Source organism: Homalodisca vitripennis, chromosome X, assembly GCF_021130785.1.
Source record: "Homalodisca vitripennis isolate AUS2020 chromosome X, UT_GWSS_2.1, whole genome shotgun sequence".
Lineage (NCBI taxonomy): Eukaryota > Metazoa > Arthropoda > Insecta > Hemiptera > Cicadellidae > Homalodisca > Homalodisca vitripennis.
In genome coordinates this window covers 77,817,743-77,838,681 of record NC_060215.1, presented here as the reverse complement: position 1 = coordinate 77,838,681, position 20,939 = coordinate 77,817,743, and the positions used below count along the sequence as shown (strand labels likewise).

Genomic DNA, 20,939 nt, shown 5'->3' with positions numbered 1-20,939 from the left:
AAATGATTATCTGTTGTTTGCACAGTCTCATAATTTAACAGATCTTTGAACGAACGTGACAACTGAATCAGGTACGGTAATGGTTCATTGTTTCCGCTGACTAAATTGGTTTGTTACACAAGCTCTGATTCTCTATTCCCCAATTTACCGAATGGAATCCTTATCCAATTTACCTGTTTTTGTATTTAAATATAAACATGATTAGTACATCCGAGTTTCGAACGAAACAATAAACTATTATCACTACCTTTATAAAGAAGTGCAATCTTCAGCTAAGCTCAGACAAGATGGGGATTCCAAGAGGGTTTGTGCTTGTGTCGATGCTTTTTCTCTGCATAACTGCACAGAAACCCTCCTCCAGAGATGCAAGTTAGTTTAGGTTTAATTTATTTTCTTATTTCTGTTAAAACATTAGTAATATGTATAAGAATGAAAACCCACTAAACATTTTTTTGAATTTTTCCAAATATTTATAATACAAATTATTTTTCATCTATAAGGCGATACAATGTAACATACTTCTGAATAGCACTTTATAGTAGTTGTAATGGTTTCATTGAAGATTTCATTTAAATTAAATGTTAAGCCATTAATTTTTCCGAGAGGTGAACGTAGCTGCAGCATATTGTGATTTTGTTTAAGAATTTATATAAATCAGTATTAAAATGTTTACATAAGACAAAAATCTCGATTTTAAATTTGCAGCACATGAATATCAGTAAATTATTGTGGTTTCTTATAAAGTTTTATTATAACTTTTTTCATGAAAATAGAGTTTTTTTCATACAACTAGCCAATTATTGCTAATAAAACGTATAGGTGAAAAAATTGGTTGCATTTTATAGGATATGTTGTGAAAGCTTTTTCCCCACCCGTGTTTAAAATCTGAACCTCTACGTTTTATACAAACGAAACAACTCATGTTGTATTTACTATATTTTATTAAGAAGATTCGTTCCATAAATTTTATTCACTACTGACAACTCGCCAACAGTCTTGTAGTACTGTGGAATATTTTAGCTCGAATTTTTAGCTTTAAAGATCTTAAAAATGTTAAAAGTTAATAATACGTCTACGACGCCCACTTACTCATAGCATCACTGAGAAGATAATGAGATAATCTCATTTTTTTAGTTTTTCAAACTTTGATTTAATGGTTACTTAATTCTTCATCTGTAAGTTATATATACGAATTATAGGAAGTAAGTCTAAGCTAACAGCAGTCGAACGAACAGCAAACAGCTAGCTTCTGCTCTATTATTTTTATGTTTTCTTCTAACTTCTAAACTAGAAAGTGTCAAGTAAATGTGTTCTTTTCTATATAAAACAAACCTTAATTAACTATATCAACTTATTCGCATGCAGAGAAATATTTGCTTAGCTATCTGTTCACTTTTTACATATTCAAGGAGTTTTAAACTTCCTTGAACACTTCCTTTGTAATTTATGATGTAAAAGTACTAACTTGTAATGGCAGTTACAAGTACCGTATTTTGGGATTCATAAAGTGGAGAATAGGTGAAGGAAAAAATTTACACATTTTTAAGTTAGATATGAGGTCGTGGAGATAGTTATTTAGTTACACCTAAGTTATAAGTCTTCATTTTCATTTACGACTACGATTTGATTCTTCATGTTATGTTTCTTAAAAATAAAATTGTATTTAAACGTAATACTAGATTTGAGTGATAAATTTTATTTTATTCACATTTGAACTTATAGCTTGATTGTTGTATGTTCAGATGGTTTTCTTGTTACGTTTAATAAATCTTATTATAGTACAATGTCTAACCTAAAACTAAATAATTTTTAACATCAATTGATATTTTCCAGATCGAAGCGGTCGAAGAGGAGATGGAATGTAAGTATATTAAAAATCAACGCAATCATAGTTTTTTTCCTAGATTATTGTTTGCACTATTTTCACAAATTGCATTTGAGCATTTTTAAAGAACACTTAAAGGATATGAATAATAGCAAAATATAAATAACAGCACAGATATTAAACTAATTGGTATATCAACCCGTTTGGTTAATAATATTAGTGTACATATACTTTCTGTCATTAATAGTGTACATAGTATTTCTCTATACATAATAATCTTCACAGGTACATACTGGAGGTTTTCTTTCAGAACATTGTAAAAGGTCCATATTGGTCCAGATAAGGAAGATTTTTAGAAGTAGGCTTATCAAAGGAATGATTATAGGAGGCGAATAACCCCTATTGTTTCTTTGATATGTAACAATTTTATATCACAGAAAAATATTTTAATTATTTATTTTATTTTAAGTTTAATATGATCCTTAAATTTTCAAGAATTAAATTATGAAGTTTTATCAATATTTTTTCAATTAAACACATTCGCTTATTAAAAAATAAAAGTCTATTAAGTTTTAACAGTTTTAAAGTTAAGCAACTACAGTTACTGGCAGAGTATCTTTTCAATTACATACATTCATGTACCCAAAAATAATTTCTTTATTTTCAACACAATTAGTACTGCCCATCTTTTGACAAAGTATACTTCAAAATGTTAAAACAATGATAGCTTAGAAACTGTTTCTATTAAATTAAACTATTTTGCCACTAAAACTGAAAATAAAGTTCAAAATATTTATTAGATGGACAATAGGACACAAATTATTATTATTATTATTTCAGTAATAAACGACTACAAGACACCTTGTATGAACTTTACTGTGTACTTTGGTGCGTGCATTGACAAGCGTAGCAGTTGTGGCTTAATGCCTTTAAGTAGTTCTTTAAATTAATTAGCAACATTAGTAGAAATTAGTAGAAATTAATTAGCAACATAACAACATAAATTGTTTCCGATTTAATTAAAAATTATAAACCTATTCCATACATAAGCAAACTAACATTTAAATTATTTCTAGAGTGTTACATTAATCTCTCACACTTCATAACAATACTCTATTAATATCCCATTTTATAAGTTTTGCATCGAAGCAATTGAATGATCATTAGTATTACAGTATAAAACTGGATTTATCCTGTTTATATATACAGGTTTACCTGTACAAAAAACTGTTAATGACATTCGGTCGTTTTGTTAATCTAACCAAAGTTACTAAGAAGAACAAGTACGCCAAAATACGTTTGAATCCTCGCAATGCTGATTACACCTAACATCAAATGTCGCCAGCAAACTAGAGATCTCTGACATCTAGATCCTTATAAATGGAATAATATTCAGGCTCACACGCTGTGTGATGCAAGTGGAATATATTTGTTTTTTAAATATTCATGGTTAGAATATTTTCATCGAACCACCTATTACTAGCACTAATTCTATTGTAGCAACACGGTAGGTCTCCTCCCTCGATCACTGTTCAAACAATATTGTAGTGCCATCTGCGAATAGAAATATCCTTACCAGTAATCTCGAGTTTTGCTATATTATTGACATAAATGAATATTAACAATGGTCCACGTATGGTACTTTGTACTACACCGTAATTGGTACTCACTGTGTCAATTGAGTCAGTTTGTGTACGTCCAATTATATTTATATTTATTCCAGCAACTGTTACTTAAGCAACCTGGTAGTTTAATCACGACTTGGAAAATAACAGTCTCATGTCTAATAATTGTGTAAAAGATTTATTGCTTATGACATTAAAAATAAAAATCACCTTGAGCGTTGGTAGGATGTAACTAACATACACATCCGCAAGTCATGAAACAAGTAGTCCGGGATTTGTTCGCAAAGGAGCAGACTCCTAGTTCTGTAAACATAGAAAATAGTAAAATTAGAACTTTTTTAACGCTTAAGAACACATTTTTTTCGTTATATTGGAATATTATACTGGAATAAAATTAAGCCTGGAAAAAGTAATCTATTACAAAGAAAATTATAGTGCTTGACAGTGTTGTATTGTATAAAACGTTTATTCTAAAAGGGCTCATTCATACATGTGATTTTCTTTATATATTCATCTGTTACTTATGTTCTCTTTCTATTTCTTTAGGAACACAGGCAATGTACGCGACAAGGTGGTGTTCAACACTGACAACACTGGGCGAGGATCTGGAGGAGGATCTCGTGGAGGTTCCAATGGCAATGCAGATTACAGCGACCTGGACTGTGACCTGATCTTGAGGGAGTGTCAATGTTTGTCACCCCAACCACCCCCTCAACCGCAGCGTCCAACAAAGCCCTCCCCGACTGTGCATCAGTGGGAATATTACTGGGATGATTAAAGTGTCCCTGTTAGACCAACTCCAAAATATCTATCATAAGACAGGGTTAATAATACACTGCAATCAGCCTAATATTTTATGTAGTTGATATTAAATAAATGTTGCAAAATATGCATGTGTTTGTTATTAATGATACTTACTTAACCTTATAGTAATAAGTTCCTATTTGTTTTAAGCAGCGGCAGTCAAATTTTAACGTGTGAAGAACAAAAAGAGCTTGTAAATTTCATTCCTCCATGTAATTTCTAATATTTTCACTTTGTATGTTGAATTCAAGTAAGAAAATCTTATTGGATAGAAAATGCGTGCAGATAACTATCGATCTTGACTTCATGGATCGCGTATTAGTTTTCTTTATATATTCGTATCTAAACTGTAACTTTGATCAACTATCTGAACGAATACAAAAAAGTATTTAAGAAATCATTTAAGTTGTAGGATATGCTACAACATTAGAACGCGATTTCACCACAAAACTTCTGTATTAAGCGCTCAATGTTAACATAATGTTCATGTAATTGCAGACTAAACTTGTTCTAAACTAAAAGGTGGTTCAACAAAAACGCACGATGTTAATTGTAAATCAATCAAAAGGTTTTCAGAGAATGTTCTTAAAAGTTTTTGTCATAATAGAAGGATCTATGAAAATTATGTGTGAAACAAAATATCTACCAAATGCTTTACACGGCTTCAGTAGCGTACCTCTATCCGATGGTCGATATTTTCAATGACTGAGACATAATGGAGGTTCAATGTCGTTAATGTGCCGAACTATCTTATCCTTTAGCTCTTGAATTGTGCTTGGTTTATTCCTTGTACATTTTTTCTTTTAAATATTCCCAAAGAAAGAAGTACAACGGTGCAAATCACTTGATTGTGGTGGCCAATTAACATCGCCACGACGTGAGATAACACGGTCATTGAATTTTCCGCGCAAATGTGCCATTGTTTCGTTGGCTGTGTGTTAACTGCAACATTCACTCATTGTGAATTAATCGGTGTTTCAACAATCACTTGTGTATTCTCATCTTCCCAAAAGCGGAAATTCTGCTTTTAACGAATCCACTGAGATGGAAGTGTGCCTCGTCGCTGAAGATGAATTTCTTTGTAAAGTCACCATTCACTTATGTCTGTTCAACGAAACATTCGACGTATTGACGACGCTTGAAATGGTCAGTAGGCTTCAGCTCTTGAGTCAATTGAACCGTGTAAGCATTTAAATTCAAATCTGTTTTCAAAATTTGCATCAGTGATGTTCGTGAGATGTTCAATTGTTGTGCACGACGACGAGTCGAGATGGCGATTTGAACGCCCATTTTTGTAAAAATCTTCAACAATCTTCACACGCTGCTCAATTGTGTACCTTAATATGGTTGAATTTGTAAAACACCGAAACAACAAAATGTCAAATTAAGTTGGGCAAAAATCTTGACGTTAAGGTGTGACTCACAATTAACATTGTGCATTATAGTTGGACCACCCTATATTATAACTACATGTATATGCAACTTATATGTTTAATTTGCTCATGGTTTTTAAATAAATTTGGAGTATTTTTTCTGTAAATATGTTTTGATGGAGATTTTTTACGTAAATTGGTTATTAGTTAAACACACACACACACATGTTTAATATTTTTACAGCAATTAGAATGTTTAAAACTCTCTTTAGTAAAACATTAAAAATGAGGCTAAATATTTGAAATGATCCCTGAACCAAACGATAGCAACAATTTAGCGGTAGAAATGTATGTTTTACGTTCCTGACTTTGGTAAGTCAGGTTAGGAAAATTAAATTTAATAAATATATCATGACATAAAATAATGTTTAAATAACAGTTAGTTTTTAAAATTTAAAACATTTCCAAGGGAGTTTTCGAATTAGCACGTTATCCTCTACTGAGTAGCAGTTAACAAAAGCTGGATAACAATAGCAATACCTGAAAAGATTAGAGACTGCACGAGTTGAAACTTCGCCGTCTTGGTGACAAATTTCTGAGCCTGCACAGACTCCTTGTCCTTCCTAAAGCACGATGAAAGACGTGCGTGACATGTTCAGAGAACGCGTTCAAAAACGGATTTTACTCTCGCTAAGGTCGTGTGGCACTATGTGCAGAGAATTTACATAGGACCATGTCAATGGACCATATTATTAATGTCGGAGTTTAACTTATAAACTGTCCGCACCAAAGCAAGATCACGAGTCAAATTTTTAATAAAGCCGTGTTAAGAGTCTAACACGGATAAATTTAATACATAGGTATCAAATCTAAACACGATAGAAGAGCTGGAAATTTTAATATGGCAAGCACGTATCATTTCAATGTAACCATCAATGAAAATCGGAAAATAAGAACTTTATTATTTTTAATTCCTAAAACAGAATAGATTATTGTCTTTGAAGCTCAAAAGCGGCCGAACTGCAAGTCGTAGATCAAATCTGACTTTTATATTGTTATCAGGAATGAAATTATCTGTAAAAAATGTTCAAAGTGTTTTCGGTACCTCCAGTAGTTAACCAGCACAGTGAGAGCAAAGTCAAATTTTAGTAAAATTTATGTAATTTCCCTATGAAATCTTTTTTTTCTAAAAGTCTAATAATGGCGTAACTAGATACCATAGTTCAAATCTGAATGTTGAATTTAATGTGGAAAAATGCTTTTCTGGAATAAAAGTCTTTTATTTGTTGTAATAATTATATCACACTGTAAAACTACAAAGCATATTCAAAATCGCTTCAAACCTCATTGGATTTAATATGTAATTGGACAAAATTTTATTAATATTGCCTGTATTTGTCTCAATTTTAACAACAAAATGCATGTCCAAGAAGGTTTAAAAATCTCTCGACTTTTTTTCTACATGTAAGACTTATTGAAATTTCACAGTAGATAAGAGAAGTATTGTTGGAACGTGAATGACATGTTTGAAATCTCACTAACGAGACGTATCAAGTCGGATTGACCACGCAAACGTTTTGTTGTATCTGAACCGACGTCCTTATCAACTACTGTCAATTTCTGTCTCATTAATAGTGTTCTCTTTTTTAATAATATCTTTTATTGACAAGTTATTTGAATACAAAGCAGAATACTTTAAGTCATGGACTAGTTTATCATGATTATTAAGTTTAGTGTAAATATATATCAAAATCTGCCCTATAGTTGTTTCTCTTACAGTTAGGATTTCCAGATAATTGCCAATAATTTCAAGTATGGAGAGGATTTAAATAGTATCTAAGACTACTTACAATAGTAGAAACAGAAAATATCTTAATACAGCTAAGAAAGTATTACGCATGTTACTGTTATGCTACGTATTTCAGAATGTTACGTACGTACTGGTATGCACCACATGTGAAGTTTATGGCACTGGTCAAGGCTTATAACGTAATTAACTTCTACGTCACGCGTTCTGGCTGCAATAACTAGTAAACTACGTCAATAACTATTATTATTTCTTTTACTGCCAATACAAGTTTGATTACTATTAAAACTGAACATTATCTTACATTGGTTATAATCGTTTGGTACTCTGTTATAAATTTATTTCATCTTTCAAAGCTTAATAATGAGTGTAAAAGAGTGAAGGTAATTCAGAAACTGATTTGCATGGAAATAGGTTTGTGAGGTAATGTCATGTCAACGTACAACAAAACTGCAAATCTATTTAACATACCTGGAGTACTAATCCACATATCAATTTGTTATTGAGACTTTATAAAACCTTACACAACGTGTCTTTCCACTTTATTGTACAGATACTATGAGACACTTGTAACAACATTTTTATCAGTAACATGGCCAAAATAATTACCTTGATATTGGTATATGCATTTATAATGTGTATCTAATGTTACATTAAAAATACCGAAATAATTAGATTTCCTCAGTTCTTTATAATACGAGTAATTACATTAATATTAGGTAAATTACTTCATATAAGGAATACAGAGGACCCTGGTAGACACATATGTCAGAGCTTTTAAAATATTTAAAAATTTAGTAAAATGAAGCTAGATTGCTTTCGTGTTTTTCCAAGGAGATTTTAAAGGGTTTTTTTGTAATAATATATCTAGGATCCTAAGATATTTACATTTAAAATTAAGGTATCGTGAATGGTATTTTCTATCTTGGTTGGATATTGTTAATGAAGTCAGCAAATGTGTAAATAATTTTACTTTCCAAAAGTGCAATTTCATGGCCATGTACGGACTGATGTACGGATAAATAGTGTTTAATTATTTCATTATTATTCCTAAAGAGTTATTTTCGTACAGGCTGTTTTGGTTACGTTGTGGTTTATTTGCAGTTTATGCTCATATCCACATATGTATTATATAAGAAAGTGTTTGCCACTTTGTGTAAGTTATAATTATTAGTGATTGATTCGTAATTGTTTTCCGTGGATTCCCACGATTAAATATGCTTAAAAGTAGATCTATATGCAGTATATGTAGGAAGTACCTGCATATATGAACTTTACCATCTTCAGACCTCAAGTGCATATATTGATTATTCTGAAACTTCAATAATTAATGTTTTAATTCTAATGATTAATTAATGCAAAAATTATTCGTTTTTTTCAGGAAATATTATCATTATGAAATCATGATGAGACAACCTGGTACCTAGGATATTAAGGTAATTTGTATTTAAAACTTAACGCTGCCACCAAGTGAATAAGTTTCAAATAAGACAGATAGAAAATATAGGCAAAAACCCACTCAAGAGACCACTCATCGAAGAGTATTTACATTTGAGTGACTAGAGCTTTTTTATTGACGCTAACGATATAAAACGAGGTTCGAAGGATCACCATTATAAGATAAACCTATGGTAAATGTTCAAAATAAGATTTGGATTTAGAAAAAGTAATATTATTATGTTCATCTTAACCAATAAATGAGTTTGTATGCCAAATTTCAGCTTCCAAGTCATTTGTTCATGCAATTATTTTGATTTTGTCTTTGATTGATTGTTTCTATTATATTTTGTAGTAATAGTTCCAATTAGTTATTGGACATTTAAATTTTTTAAGTATCAACAATTTTTCGAGTAGATTACTTGTTTAAGAGAAATATTACTTAGATTATTTTGACTTTTAAGTACTGGTATCTTGATATTCCGAACAATAGTTATTATTATGTGTATATTTATCTTATAGCTTATTTTATGTTTATTCTGGGAATAATCATGAAAACTAACATAGTCGGGAATGGCACTTGGAATTATATTTTTCAGCATACGCTTAATAATATATTATAAGAAAGTCTCTTTATAATCCAAAGAAGAACATTTTCAGACAAGTACGAGTTGTAATATGCATTGCTGAACGAACACAAGGAATCCCAAAAGAATCCTAAAGGAACAACTTTTAAAATTGCAAGAGGAACTAGAAACTACAAGAGAATGGTTATTTAACTCTTGTAACAATTAAGGCATTATTGGTTTTCTTAAATTTTTAGATTAATATCAGATTGTATATTACTTATTTTATATTTATTTAGCCAATTAAAAATGATATTCTGTTTTTTCGATAAGATATTTTATAACTGACCAGAGAAAGGGCGTTGCAGTACTCAGACTTAAAAAACTAAAGATAAATGTTTGGTGCTGGTCTCAGCGAGAATGACGCCAAGTCAGACTTCATCCTTACGTATGGGAGGTAGGAGAAGAAGCAAACCTGGCCCTCTGCCAGTTTTTGCTGTCCCGAGTTAACTAGACGTATTGCTTTCTTATTGACCTGAGGCAGATTCCTTAAGTTCTCACTCAGTTTACGTGATTAACACGGCGTGGTTGTTGTTAACATTTCAAACAGTGCTATAGCAACTAATAAATATTAAATATCTTACTGTTTATATTTATTTTACGTAAGTTAGTTAAATTATAAGTAAACAAAATATTATCTATATATAGCCTATATTTTCAATTTATATATATTAGCATTCAAATAATAGTTTTAGGAGTCAAGAGTGAATAAGATATAAGTACTTTTACAAAATTACATCGGCTATTTTGATACTGACCTAATGGTACTTATATTATTTTCAACTTTTTTGAAATGTGATCATTTTTAATAATTTATAATAATGTAAAATAGACCGAGTGTAGGCTTATGTTATATTTATGATTATTATAATCATTTCGAAGAGGATATTTCTTGGATTATATAATCAATACCCATATAAAGAAACTCAGTTAATTCTGAAAACCATTCGTAACGTAATAAAGATATTTTGGTCCTGCTTTTCAATGCAGGATCAAAATATAACAAAAATATAAAAAAGTAAAGTAGTGGCGTTGAGTTCAAAAATGGAATGCTCGTCTTTAGATAAATGACATTTTACTTATTACCTATATTCATTTAATTCATTAAATAAACGTTCCCTATCATTTTTTGCGATCAGGCCGTTATTTTTATGTAATTGCAATATTTGCTGTGGGTATTATTGAGAAAAACAGGAAATTACTATACTGTTAACTTTTATGAAATATTTCTTTAAGCGCAGAAATATAGGGAAAAAGTGGAAGAAGAAACTTTATTTGATCCCACGTACATGGTTTAAAAGAGACACAAAAAAAACTTTATAGTTTTCAAACTTTATTTAGAATTATATTTCTAACTATACATTTCATAACTATGCATTCATATGACAAAACATATAAAATAATATTTCATAAATTTGAAACAATTAATGTTTGCGGTAAGTATACTATCTACTTTAATATAATGTATTGGAGTAAAAATAAAAAATAATGTTTAAACTTCTACTGTACACTTGTTGAATTTTGTACACATTGTTCTTTAAGTTAGTATATATACCTTGTCAAGCCGTGACTTAATATCACTAACATTATGGCAATGATTTTGAGGTATAATCTTCTAACAGTTTATCATCACGTACTTGCAAACCTAATGTATAAAATCCTTCTGCTTTCAAATCCTCATTCAAGTGAACTCTCAAGGACAGGATTTTAATTTGTAGCCATAAGAAGGATGACTTTAGGCACGCTTTCATCTCATCAGCACGTATCCTCTAGGTAAGGTTTGCCTAAAGTCTGAAGCCAGCAGAACTGTCACTTCGCTCATTTGACGTCACTTTCGACCTCCTGTAGTTTCGTCTGTATTTTTGGCTCCGGCAACTGAGGACGAGGTATCAAAAATAATTTATCATTGAATAATGAATTGTCTTTTGGTTGGGATGGTGTACCTCCCAAATTCGTGAGATTCTGTGCCTTGGAATGTATATTACCGGATAACAAAATTACGCAGTAACTAAGCTATTACATAAGAAAGGTTCGCAGGAACCTTAATAATATTAGGAGGCGGTAATTAATAATTATCGCCTCATAGCTTTGGTTTTAGTTTATTCAAAAGTGAAAAGGTTCTCTTATCCCTTCTAGTGACCAATATCTGAATTTCAATGGCTTCCAAAAAGGAAAGAGTGAGTACACTATCAGCCCTGTATCAATGATTCACAAATGATGTTCTACAGTCCTGCATGGATCGCGGAAACCTAGCGGTGTTTTCTGCGATTTGTCTTCAGCATTCGACTGTGTGTGTCATGAAGTTCTGCTAAATAAGCTGTATCATTATGGCGTCAGAGGTGTAGCACTGATATGGTTCAGGTCATTCCTGTCTGGAAGACGGAGTGTATCTCTGGACAGTACTCATGATGAGTATTCATCATCTTGTAGTGGGATCAGTATCGGCGTGCCTCAGGGTTGCGTCTTGTCGCCGTTATTGTTCTTACTTTATGTTAATTATTTATACTGTACAATTCAGAACGCTAAAATCAGAATGTTTGCAGATGACGTAACCCTGCTCTTCACAGCTGTTTGGTGTTTCTGTAAAGAGTACTATGATCTTAGCGATTTCTCAGCTTTCAGATTGGTTTCAGGCAAATGGCTTACTTATGAATAGAACGAAAACCAGTGCAATTCAGTTTCAAATATGAGGGCATTCGGCTGACAGGACCGAGGGGATTGAACATTTGGCTAATATCACCTTTTGTGAGTCCTCAAAGTTTCTGGGATTGACTATGGATAAAAATGTAAAGTGTTAATCTCATACAGGTGAACTGTTGAAACGCTAGAGCTCTACAATCTTTACAATAAGAATTTTGATGCCCTCTTGTAGCATAGATGTTTTCATAGACGTTTACCGAGGGTACTGCGATATTTTATTGCAGTTTGGAGTAATTCTTCTTCTAACAGGCTGTTAAGATCCCAGAAGTCTGGTCTGAGAATAATTTTTAATCTCCTTAAATCCGACTCTTGCAAAGAATATTTACAAAATTTCAATATCTTTAAAGCGCATTCATTATTTATATATACAAAGTTCTCATTTTAACTAATAAAAATTTTGATTAAATTCATAAAACAATAAACTTCCATGATTTTAATACAAGAAATAAAACTAAACTATGCTTTACTTTGGTATTCGGCTTTTCAATAGTTTACCGGAACGAATAAGAGCAGAAATCTGCTTTTCTAAGTTTAAGACATCGCTGAGGAACCTCCTAAAAAGTTTGTATTCTCTTAAAGAGTTTTTCGAGTTTAATTTTAGACTTGTAAAGTGCCTTTCAATCTTTACTTAGAACGTTAAGATATGTGTGTGTGTGTGTGTGCGTGCGTGCGTGCGTGCGTGCGTGCGTGCGTGCGTGCGTGCGTGCGTGCGTGCGTGCGTGCGTGCGTGCGTGCGTGCGTGCGTGCGTGCGTGCGTGTGTGTGTGTTCACAGTTCACAGTTCAAATATGTTTATTTATTAACTGTTTTTTTATTTGATACATGATCCCATGTGCCTGACACAGCACGTGCGGGATTCTGAAAAAACAAGCATCTTTAATACAATTTTTTTTTTTTTTTATGGCTACTATACAGTGCAATACTCCAATATAGGAAAAGTCTACTCTAGAATGAAATTACTTTTTATAACTAATAATGATAACAATAACAATAACAATCCATAATAACAATTTAAAACTATCAAATACAGAATTTTAAAACAAAACTACACCCCAACAAAATACAATAAATACTATTACAATTACAATTACACCAACAAAACACACATTTTCTGACTAAAAGGTATTCCAAGTGACTCCCAGTACATGTAAGCTCTCTCATGAGTCTACACCCATATGTATAAGTTATTGATTAATAAATAAATAAAATAAATAAATAACAACAAGATAAACAAACAATAACTATCAATAAACATCTAAATTCATAACAGCAATAAAGATCAACAATAATGATGACAATGAACAACAACAATAACTAACAATAAACATCTAAATTCATAACAGCAATAAATATCAACAATGATAACAAATAATAAACTTCTAAATTCAATAACAGGATAATAAAACTTTAAACCAAAAAAATCAGTAACAGAACTCAATAAATATAATTAAATGTATAAAACTGTTCAACTGGAAAGCCATAATCAGGAATCACATCATGGAGCATTACATTATATTATAATTTGGCGAATATATTGTTTAGCTTTCATCTTAAATTTTGGTTTGCTTTCAAACAACAACTCGTCGCTGCCTTGTATGATGAAATTATTAAATATTTTAATTCCTGCATAAATAAACTGTTTTCTAGCCATTTCCTTGTTCAGGTTTTCAGTTTTAATTATAAATTTAGAAGACAGGCGTGTATTTCGAGAATACTCATTAAATTCATATCTGTACAGATTTTTATGAATATACAATAAGCAGCACAGTGCATATAGTTGATTGAAAGTAAATATATTATCTTCTTCAAAAATATGTGTTACCCTGTCAAATTTTCTTAGATGATGAATATTTCTAATTGCAAATCGTTGAATCATAATAACATTTTTCAGGATAGTACTGTATGTACCTCCATAGTGGATAATACCATATCGCATTGTTCCCTCAAACCATGAAAAGTAAAGTTGCTTAAGATGCTCCGGTCTGAGAAACTCCCTCATATGATACAAGGCATAGTTTATTTTACTTAACCTTGTAGTTAAATCCAATGCATAACAATCCCATTTTAAATTTCTATCGATAATTAACCCAAGATACTTTATTTTCTCGACTATTTCTATTCTTATGCATTTACAGTCATATATACATTGATGATTATGACAAAAAAGTTCATATTCATTCTGAAGATTGCTACAAGTTTTAGTTCTATCGAAAAAAAGAATACATTTTGATTTGTTAGTATTTACTAATAGTTTATGTTCTATTAACCAGTTTGATATAGACTTTAAGTCACTACTTACTAGTTTTTTCAAAATGTTTTTATTATAGGAAGAGCAAACTAGACCAGTATCATCCGCATAAGCAAAAATTTTAGAATTTAATTTTAGTTTCAATAATTCATTTATATAAATGATGAACATGAGAGGTCCCAGTACTCCACCCTGAGCCACCCCAAATCTCAGTTGTAAAACATTACTAACATGATTACCTATCTTTACAACTTGACTTCTATTTTTACAAAATGAGGTTAACCATTCCCCGGCCCTAACTCCTACCCCATCCAACTTTAACTGTCTTAACAATAAGTCAATATCCACCAGGTCGAAGGCCTTCTGAAAATCGAGATAAATTGCAATTGTGTATTTACTTTTATCAACAGATTCAGCGATATATTGTATATGTTTCTCAATTGCCATATCCGTACCTTTGTTTGGTAGGAAGCCAAATTGATTTTGTGAAATAAATGAGCTATTGATGAAATAATTTAACAATTGAGTTTTTATTAAGCTTTCAAATATCTTTGCTAAGGTGTGTGTGTGTGTGTGTGTGTGTGTGTGTGTGTGTGTGTGTGTGTGTGTGTGTGTGTGTGTGTGTGTGTGTGTGTGTGTGTGTGTGTGTGTGTGTGTGTGTGTCAATGATGCTGGACCAAGTATGATAGAGAGCAGAAAAGGCACCGAGTTCCATGATCATTATGACTCGGTGAAGAACTGCCACTCAAACATTGGCACATTTTGAAATAAAATTAAACTACTTATATTTTGCAAAGGATTTTCAAATAAGTGTGGATGTTACAAAATGGGAAATATGAACAGATATAAGAGTAAACTATAAAAAAAACTACACTTGATTTAAGTTCAATAACGCTGAACTAAACGGAATCTAAAAAGTAATTGTACGAAGTAGATTGAAAAAAGCTAAAGTATGTGAAAAATATTTATGACAAAAGTTTAAATAGTTTGCAGATATCTTTTAACATAAACAGGCCAAAAATGTGTATAAAACAAAGTTATCGGGATTCCCAGCAAATTAAAAAAACAGTACATTTAAGTAAACTGAAAAAGAAGAGATATTGCAAACAAACTTGTTTAATATGAAGATAGCGTAAGATAATTAGATGCGTTGAAAGGTCTGAATAAAAAAGAAAACCTGAAAGTAGTGGCTGCGAAAGAGAAATTGTTGTTTAAATTATGTAAAGCACATAACAATAAGCAATGAGCAAGGACAGGACGATCAGCGATCAGAACATATGTCTGTACTAGTGAACTTAAGTGAGCTACGTTGTGCCTTTTTTATCTTCTTGTTGATGCCACTTGACATAGGCTAGGTTTGAAAACCAAAAAGCCTCTTTGAGCCCTTAACCCTTTTTAGTTGTGATTGCCTTGAATTATTAACTACACATAGACAATGGTAGCATGCAACAGAGAGTAACAATAACATTTATGTTTAACATTTTATTAATTAGATGTATTAGGCCCTTTACTGTGAATTTAGGTTGTCTTAAGATGATTTTAATTAAGACAGGTTATTTACAACATAAGTCTATCTAACCGTGTTTATTATTCAAAGATTTAAGGACTTTCTAGTGAAAGAAGGATTATACTTGGATGGTTAGGTTTTAGATTGATCTTCTTGCCAGCGGTCCATCAGGCCTAGCCTATCCCGAAAAGGTGTGGATCACGGTAGACAGAGCCCCATGACCAGGAGATACTTAATTTTTCCTAATGTGTGTGAGTGATGTTATAAATTTCTTTTACACAGTGAAATAAATTGGTTTATTTCCTTATATAACTCCACATCTTCTTGAGCCAGAATGCTACTTAATGTTACATTATCACCAACGATTAGTCTAATAATTTTCTTAAAACATTGTTGTCTTATATGATAATTACTGGGGCATTTGAATATGAAGTGTTCTGTCGTTTCTGTTTGTCCTAAGGATAATTTTAGATACATGGGAGTGAAATACTGTTTCATTCTATACAGATTAAAGTTAACATTTGCATTACCCAACCGTAGCCTAATGATGTTTATTAAGTTTCCTCTGCTCATGTTTGTTGTATTAAACCATGGCTTATTATTAAATTCACTCTTTATTTTTTTTATACCATTTTGTTTTTTATGAGTCTTTTACATATTGATTAAATTTGTTTATATGTAATTCTTTTGATAAGCTTTAAAATCTTGTGCACAAATGAAAAATTCTTCTTCTTTATCTCCATCTCCTATCGCTTCTTTGGCCAATTTGTCTACTATTTCATTGCCATATATGCCTATGTGTCCCGGTACCCAATGATTTAATATTTGTATTTCCATCTACAATAATGTTTATGATGTTCATCATTAATCCCTCTGGTGTTTTTACCTTATTTGCATTTTTAAGTGCTACAACCGATGATTGTGAGTCTGAACAGATAACATAATTGTCAAAATTGAGGGTATTTATGTACTGTATTTCTTTATATATTGCATAAAATTCGGTTGTTTAATTTGACATATATTTATTCAGAGAACATTTTTTCTTTATGTTTATCTGTGGAATGAAGAAGGCAGCGCCTGAACCTCTAATGTCTTTAGATCCATCAGTGTAAACAACAATGTGATCCTTGTAGGTTATGTGAATACAGTTATTGAAAAATTGTTTGAACATTATGGTATTTTGATCTTTTTTAATTTCCTGATCATTTATAGTACTATTGCATCTTAATGTTTTTTCTCCCATGAACAAGGGCATAGTGAATTCCTAATGTTCTATTGTAGCTGTTTTCCCATATACAAAATTAGGGTTAACCACTTCCATAGTATTGAGTGCAGATATAAATAGTGGAATTTTCTTTGTCTGCCAGTAAGGGTTGATGTTGCACATCATATTCATATACATAATTTTTTCATATGCTGGATGGTTTGCTTCTGATACAATCTTGTGCACTAACCTCTCTGTTAAAATTTGGTGGCGTCTCAAATTTAGAGGGAGTGAAGTTGTTTCCAATTGTAAGGCAAGTATTGGTGAGTTTTTTGTGCTCCGATGCAGATTCTTAGTGCTTGATTTTGTATTTTATCTAGTTTATTTAGTATATTTTGTGGCAAGTGACAACAATATTCCAATTTTGAACGAATCAATGCTCTGTATACTTGTAAGACTGTTTTTGAATGGATGAGCCTCATTTCTAAAGCAGGAAATTATTTTTAATATGTTCAAGTCCTTTTGACATTGTAAGTGAAGGTTATTTACGTGATTTTTGAATGTGAATTTGTTGTCAATTATAACGCCTAACAATCGTAGATCATTTACAACTGGTATTTCTTCTCAAAAAAGGAAGTATTGTCTACTGTTATCAATAGGTCTTTTTCTTGTGGACATAATAATTTTTGTTTTTGATGCATTTAAATTGAGCCTTATTTTCATAAATGTGCTTTCTATGATGTTGAGAGCATCCTGCATTTTATCATGCGCAATAGTATAATTTTTGTTAAATGAATATAGAAGAACATCATCTGCATATTGTTATGTGTATATATACACATATATTATATATATATATATATATATATATATATATATATATATACGTTACAATATGCAGATGATGTTCTTCGATATATATATATATATATATATATATATATATATATCATAGGGCAAATTCTTAATGATGTCACTTATAGCCTATATATATAGAAAACAGGATTGGACGTAATACACTTCCTTGAGGTAGGCCTCTGCTGGAATTTATTGATAGAGTTTATTCTGAATAATTTATTGTTAATACTCTGTCGGCTAGCTATTTGCTGCAATGTAAAATGGACTTAGCAGGAATACCAAGAATGTACATTTTATTGTATAGTGTGGAGAGATGGACATGGTCATATGCATTAGCAGTGTCTAGGGATGCAGCTACTATATTTTCGCTTTGTGATAACACATTATGAATTTCCGACGAGAAGGTGGTTAAATAATCCGCACATCCTCGTTTCCTTCTTAAACCGCATTGTGTAGATGGTATAATATTAAGTATATTCACAAACCATTCTAACGTATTTCTTATCATAGTGTTCATAACTTTTATGAAGCAAGGGATCAATGAGATTTCAATATACCAATAATTCTAAATTGTTTCCATGCAGAAGGGATGTTAAATTTTCCATTCCAAATATCATTATATATTCTAAGTATCATTCTGCGCCCATTTTCTGGGAGCAGTCTTATCAGGCTATAATTGATATTGTCAATTCCAGGTGATGTATCTCTTTTTTTGCTTAATATTGCTATTTGGAATTCAATAATTGTAAAGTTGGCTTCAAGAATGTGGTTGGTTTCAGTAACATGTGGGACATAATCTGGTATTATATTTTTAGTAGAATTTTCTCCAAGTTCTTCATTATATTTCATACAATTATCATAATATATAATTGCATGATTTTTAGTTTTTAATTTATTTATAATATTCCATGCATGAGCTGTGGAGTTGGTAAAGGCCATGCTTTGGCATGTTTCCTCCCATCCCCTCCTTTTTGCTAGCCTAATGACCTCTCTGGTATTCAGTTGTGCAGTCTGGTACTTATGGTAATTAATAGGAGTCATAGCTAATCTAAATGTTTTTAAAGCTAATCTTTTTTTGGCTACTGCATGGGAACATTCTTGAGTCCACCATGCTTTGGGTTTAAATGTGGTTTTATTCATTATGGGTTTTATATCAGGAATATTTTCCTCTACAGCCTGGTAAATAATTTCATATAGTTTTTCAATGTTATGATTTAATTATTTATTTTCAGTTGACTAATTTTCTCTTTCACATGTTTAGTATATCCTTTCCAATTGGCTTGTTTATAATTTTTTTCTGTTTGAACATATAGACTGTTGATTTTTTTTAATAAATTATAGGCCTATTGGGGTTATTATTATATTGTTCTTGAAATTAATTGTAAATGGGAAAATGGTCACTTCCCATAGGACCATTTCCTACTTTCCAGGTTAGTAGTTGTGCATATAGTTCTGGAGTTATAAATGTTAAAGCAAGGGTAGATTGCCTTTTAAACATGTTCTTTATCGTTGTATAATTGAGATCATTAATTAAAGTAAAATTGGAATAATTATAATCCTTAAAAATTTAATTACCCTTCTGTAAAATTTAGTACAATTCCAGAAAGGCTGATGCGCATTGAAATCTCCGCCAATCAGAGTATATCCACTATCTTTAGAAAATAATTCGTTGTACCAGAATTCTGGATTTATATGCCTATTGGTGCAATATATGTTATATAGTTTAATAGGAAAAATTAAATTGTTAATACTTATAACAATTGTAATAGATGATTGTTATATTCTCTTATAACCTTAAAACCTATACTAATATGTACAATAAAAGCGACTCCTCCATACGAATCGTTCCTATCTAGCCTAATTAGCTTATATTTATCATCGGCTAGCCTATCATTTGCCTGTAACCAGGTTTCTTTTATAAGAGCTATATGAATTTCATTTTGTGTTAAGGTACTCGTATTAATTACCTCTGGCCATTTAGACTTAAATGACCGAGCATTCCACTAAATAATATTGAGCATTCTTTTTAACTTAATTTTTATTTGTTTTTAAGGTTTGTTTTACCTGCGGGCTGTAATGGTCGTTTATTGACTCTAATATTATATTTAGTTATTGTTCCTACTGATTTTTTACTGGTTTCAAGAGTGTATTTAAAACACTCTATTATTATATCATCAACTTTTTTTGTTTATAATTTTTTCTTCCTGAATTCGGTTGAGCAACTCATCAACTTTGATGCGTAATAAAATTTTTTGTTATTCCCTATCGTTTATCAGGGACTGATCTGGTAATGAAAGTTTACCTTCTACACTTGGACTTGACTGACATGATTCAGTTTCTAGACTGCGTATGTTAGGGTTAGATTTATTTCTACTTATATAAGTACGATTTGGTTTGTTGGCGTATTTACCTCTATTATTAGGTCTATTACAATATATTTCTGGATTTATACTGGTTTTTTTTTCAGCATATCACATACCTTTGACATAAGAGGAAGATATCTGTTATTATACTAAATTAGTTTGGTATATTTCTTAGTGTGGGAAAAGAGCTATGGTCATTTATATTGACTTTTGTCATTTGTGCATAAGTTACTTGGTTATGCCAACTCTTTGTATATTTAGATATGTTGGAATGATTAAGGGGGTGATATTTACTAGCTTCTTGATAAGATTCTTTGTGTTTGCTCATCCTCTCGAGAATACATTTTTGTCTTATATACTCTGGGCACCTTTTACTATTGCTAGCATGTTCCCCATTACAATTGACACATGTTGCTGCTTTATCGTACTCATTTGAATGATAATGACTCTGACCACATACATAGCCTATCTTTATCGCAGGGTTTGTTAGCAACATGAGCATAACTAAAACATCTGTAGCATTGTCTCATTGGGAGCATGTAAACATCTACCATTATCCTAAC

At 31.2% G+C, this 20,939-nt stretch overlaps 1 protein-coding gene across 1 annotated transcript; it reads left to right on the top strand.

Moving 5' to 3' along the window:
• The first annotated feature begins 246 nt into the window (after positions 1-246).
• Positions 247-4,339, top strand: LOC124368529. The gene is made up of 3 exons (XM_046825770.1): positions 247-369; positions 1,834-1,861; positions 3,997-4,339. The coding sequence occupies exons 1-3, from the start codon at positions 288-290 to the stop codon at positions 4,226-4,228; spliced, it is 342 nt and encodes a 113-aa protein (XP_046681726.1). The 5' UTR covers positions 247-287; the 3' UTR covers positions 4,229-4,339.
• The last annotated feature ends 16,600 nt before the right edge of the window (positions 4,340-20,939 follow it).

Bases quoted from the DNA above. Each gene is read 5' to 3' on its own strand.
- LOC124368529 (XM_046825770.1), top strand. From the start codon at position 288: ATGGGGATTCCAAGAGGGTTTGTGCTTGTGTCGATGCTTTTTCTCTGC. The intron at 370-1,833 runs GTTAGTTTAGGT...GATATTTTCCAG, and splicing joins ACCCTCCTCCAGAGATGCAA to ATCGAAGCGGTCGAAGAGGA. The intron at 1,862-3,996 runs GTAAGTATATTA...CTATTTCTTTAG, and splicing joins GGTCGAAGAGGAGATGGAAT to GAACACAGGCAATGTACGCG.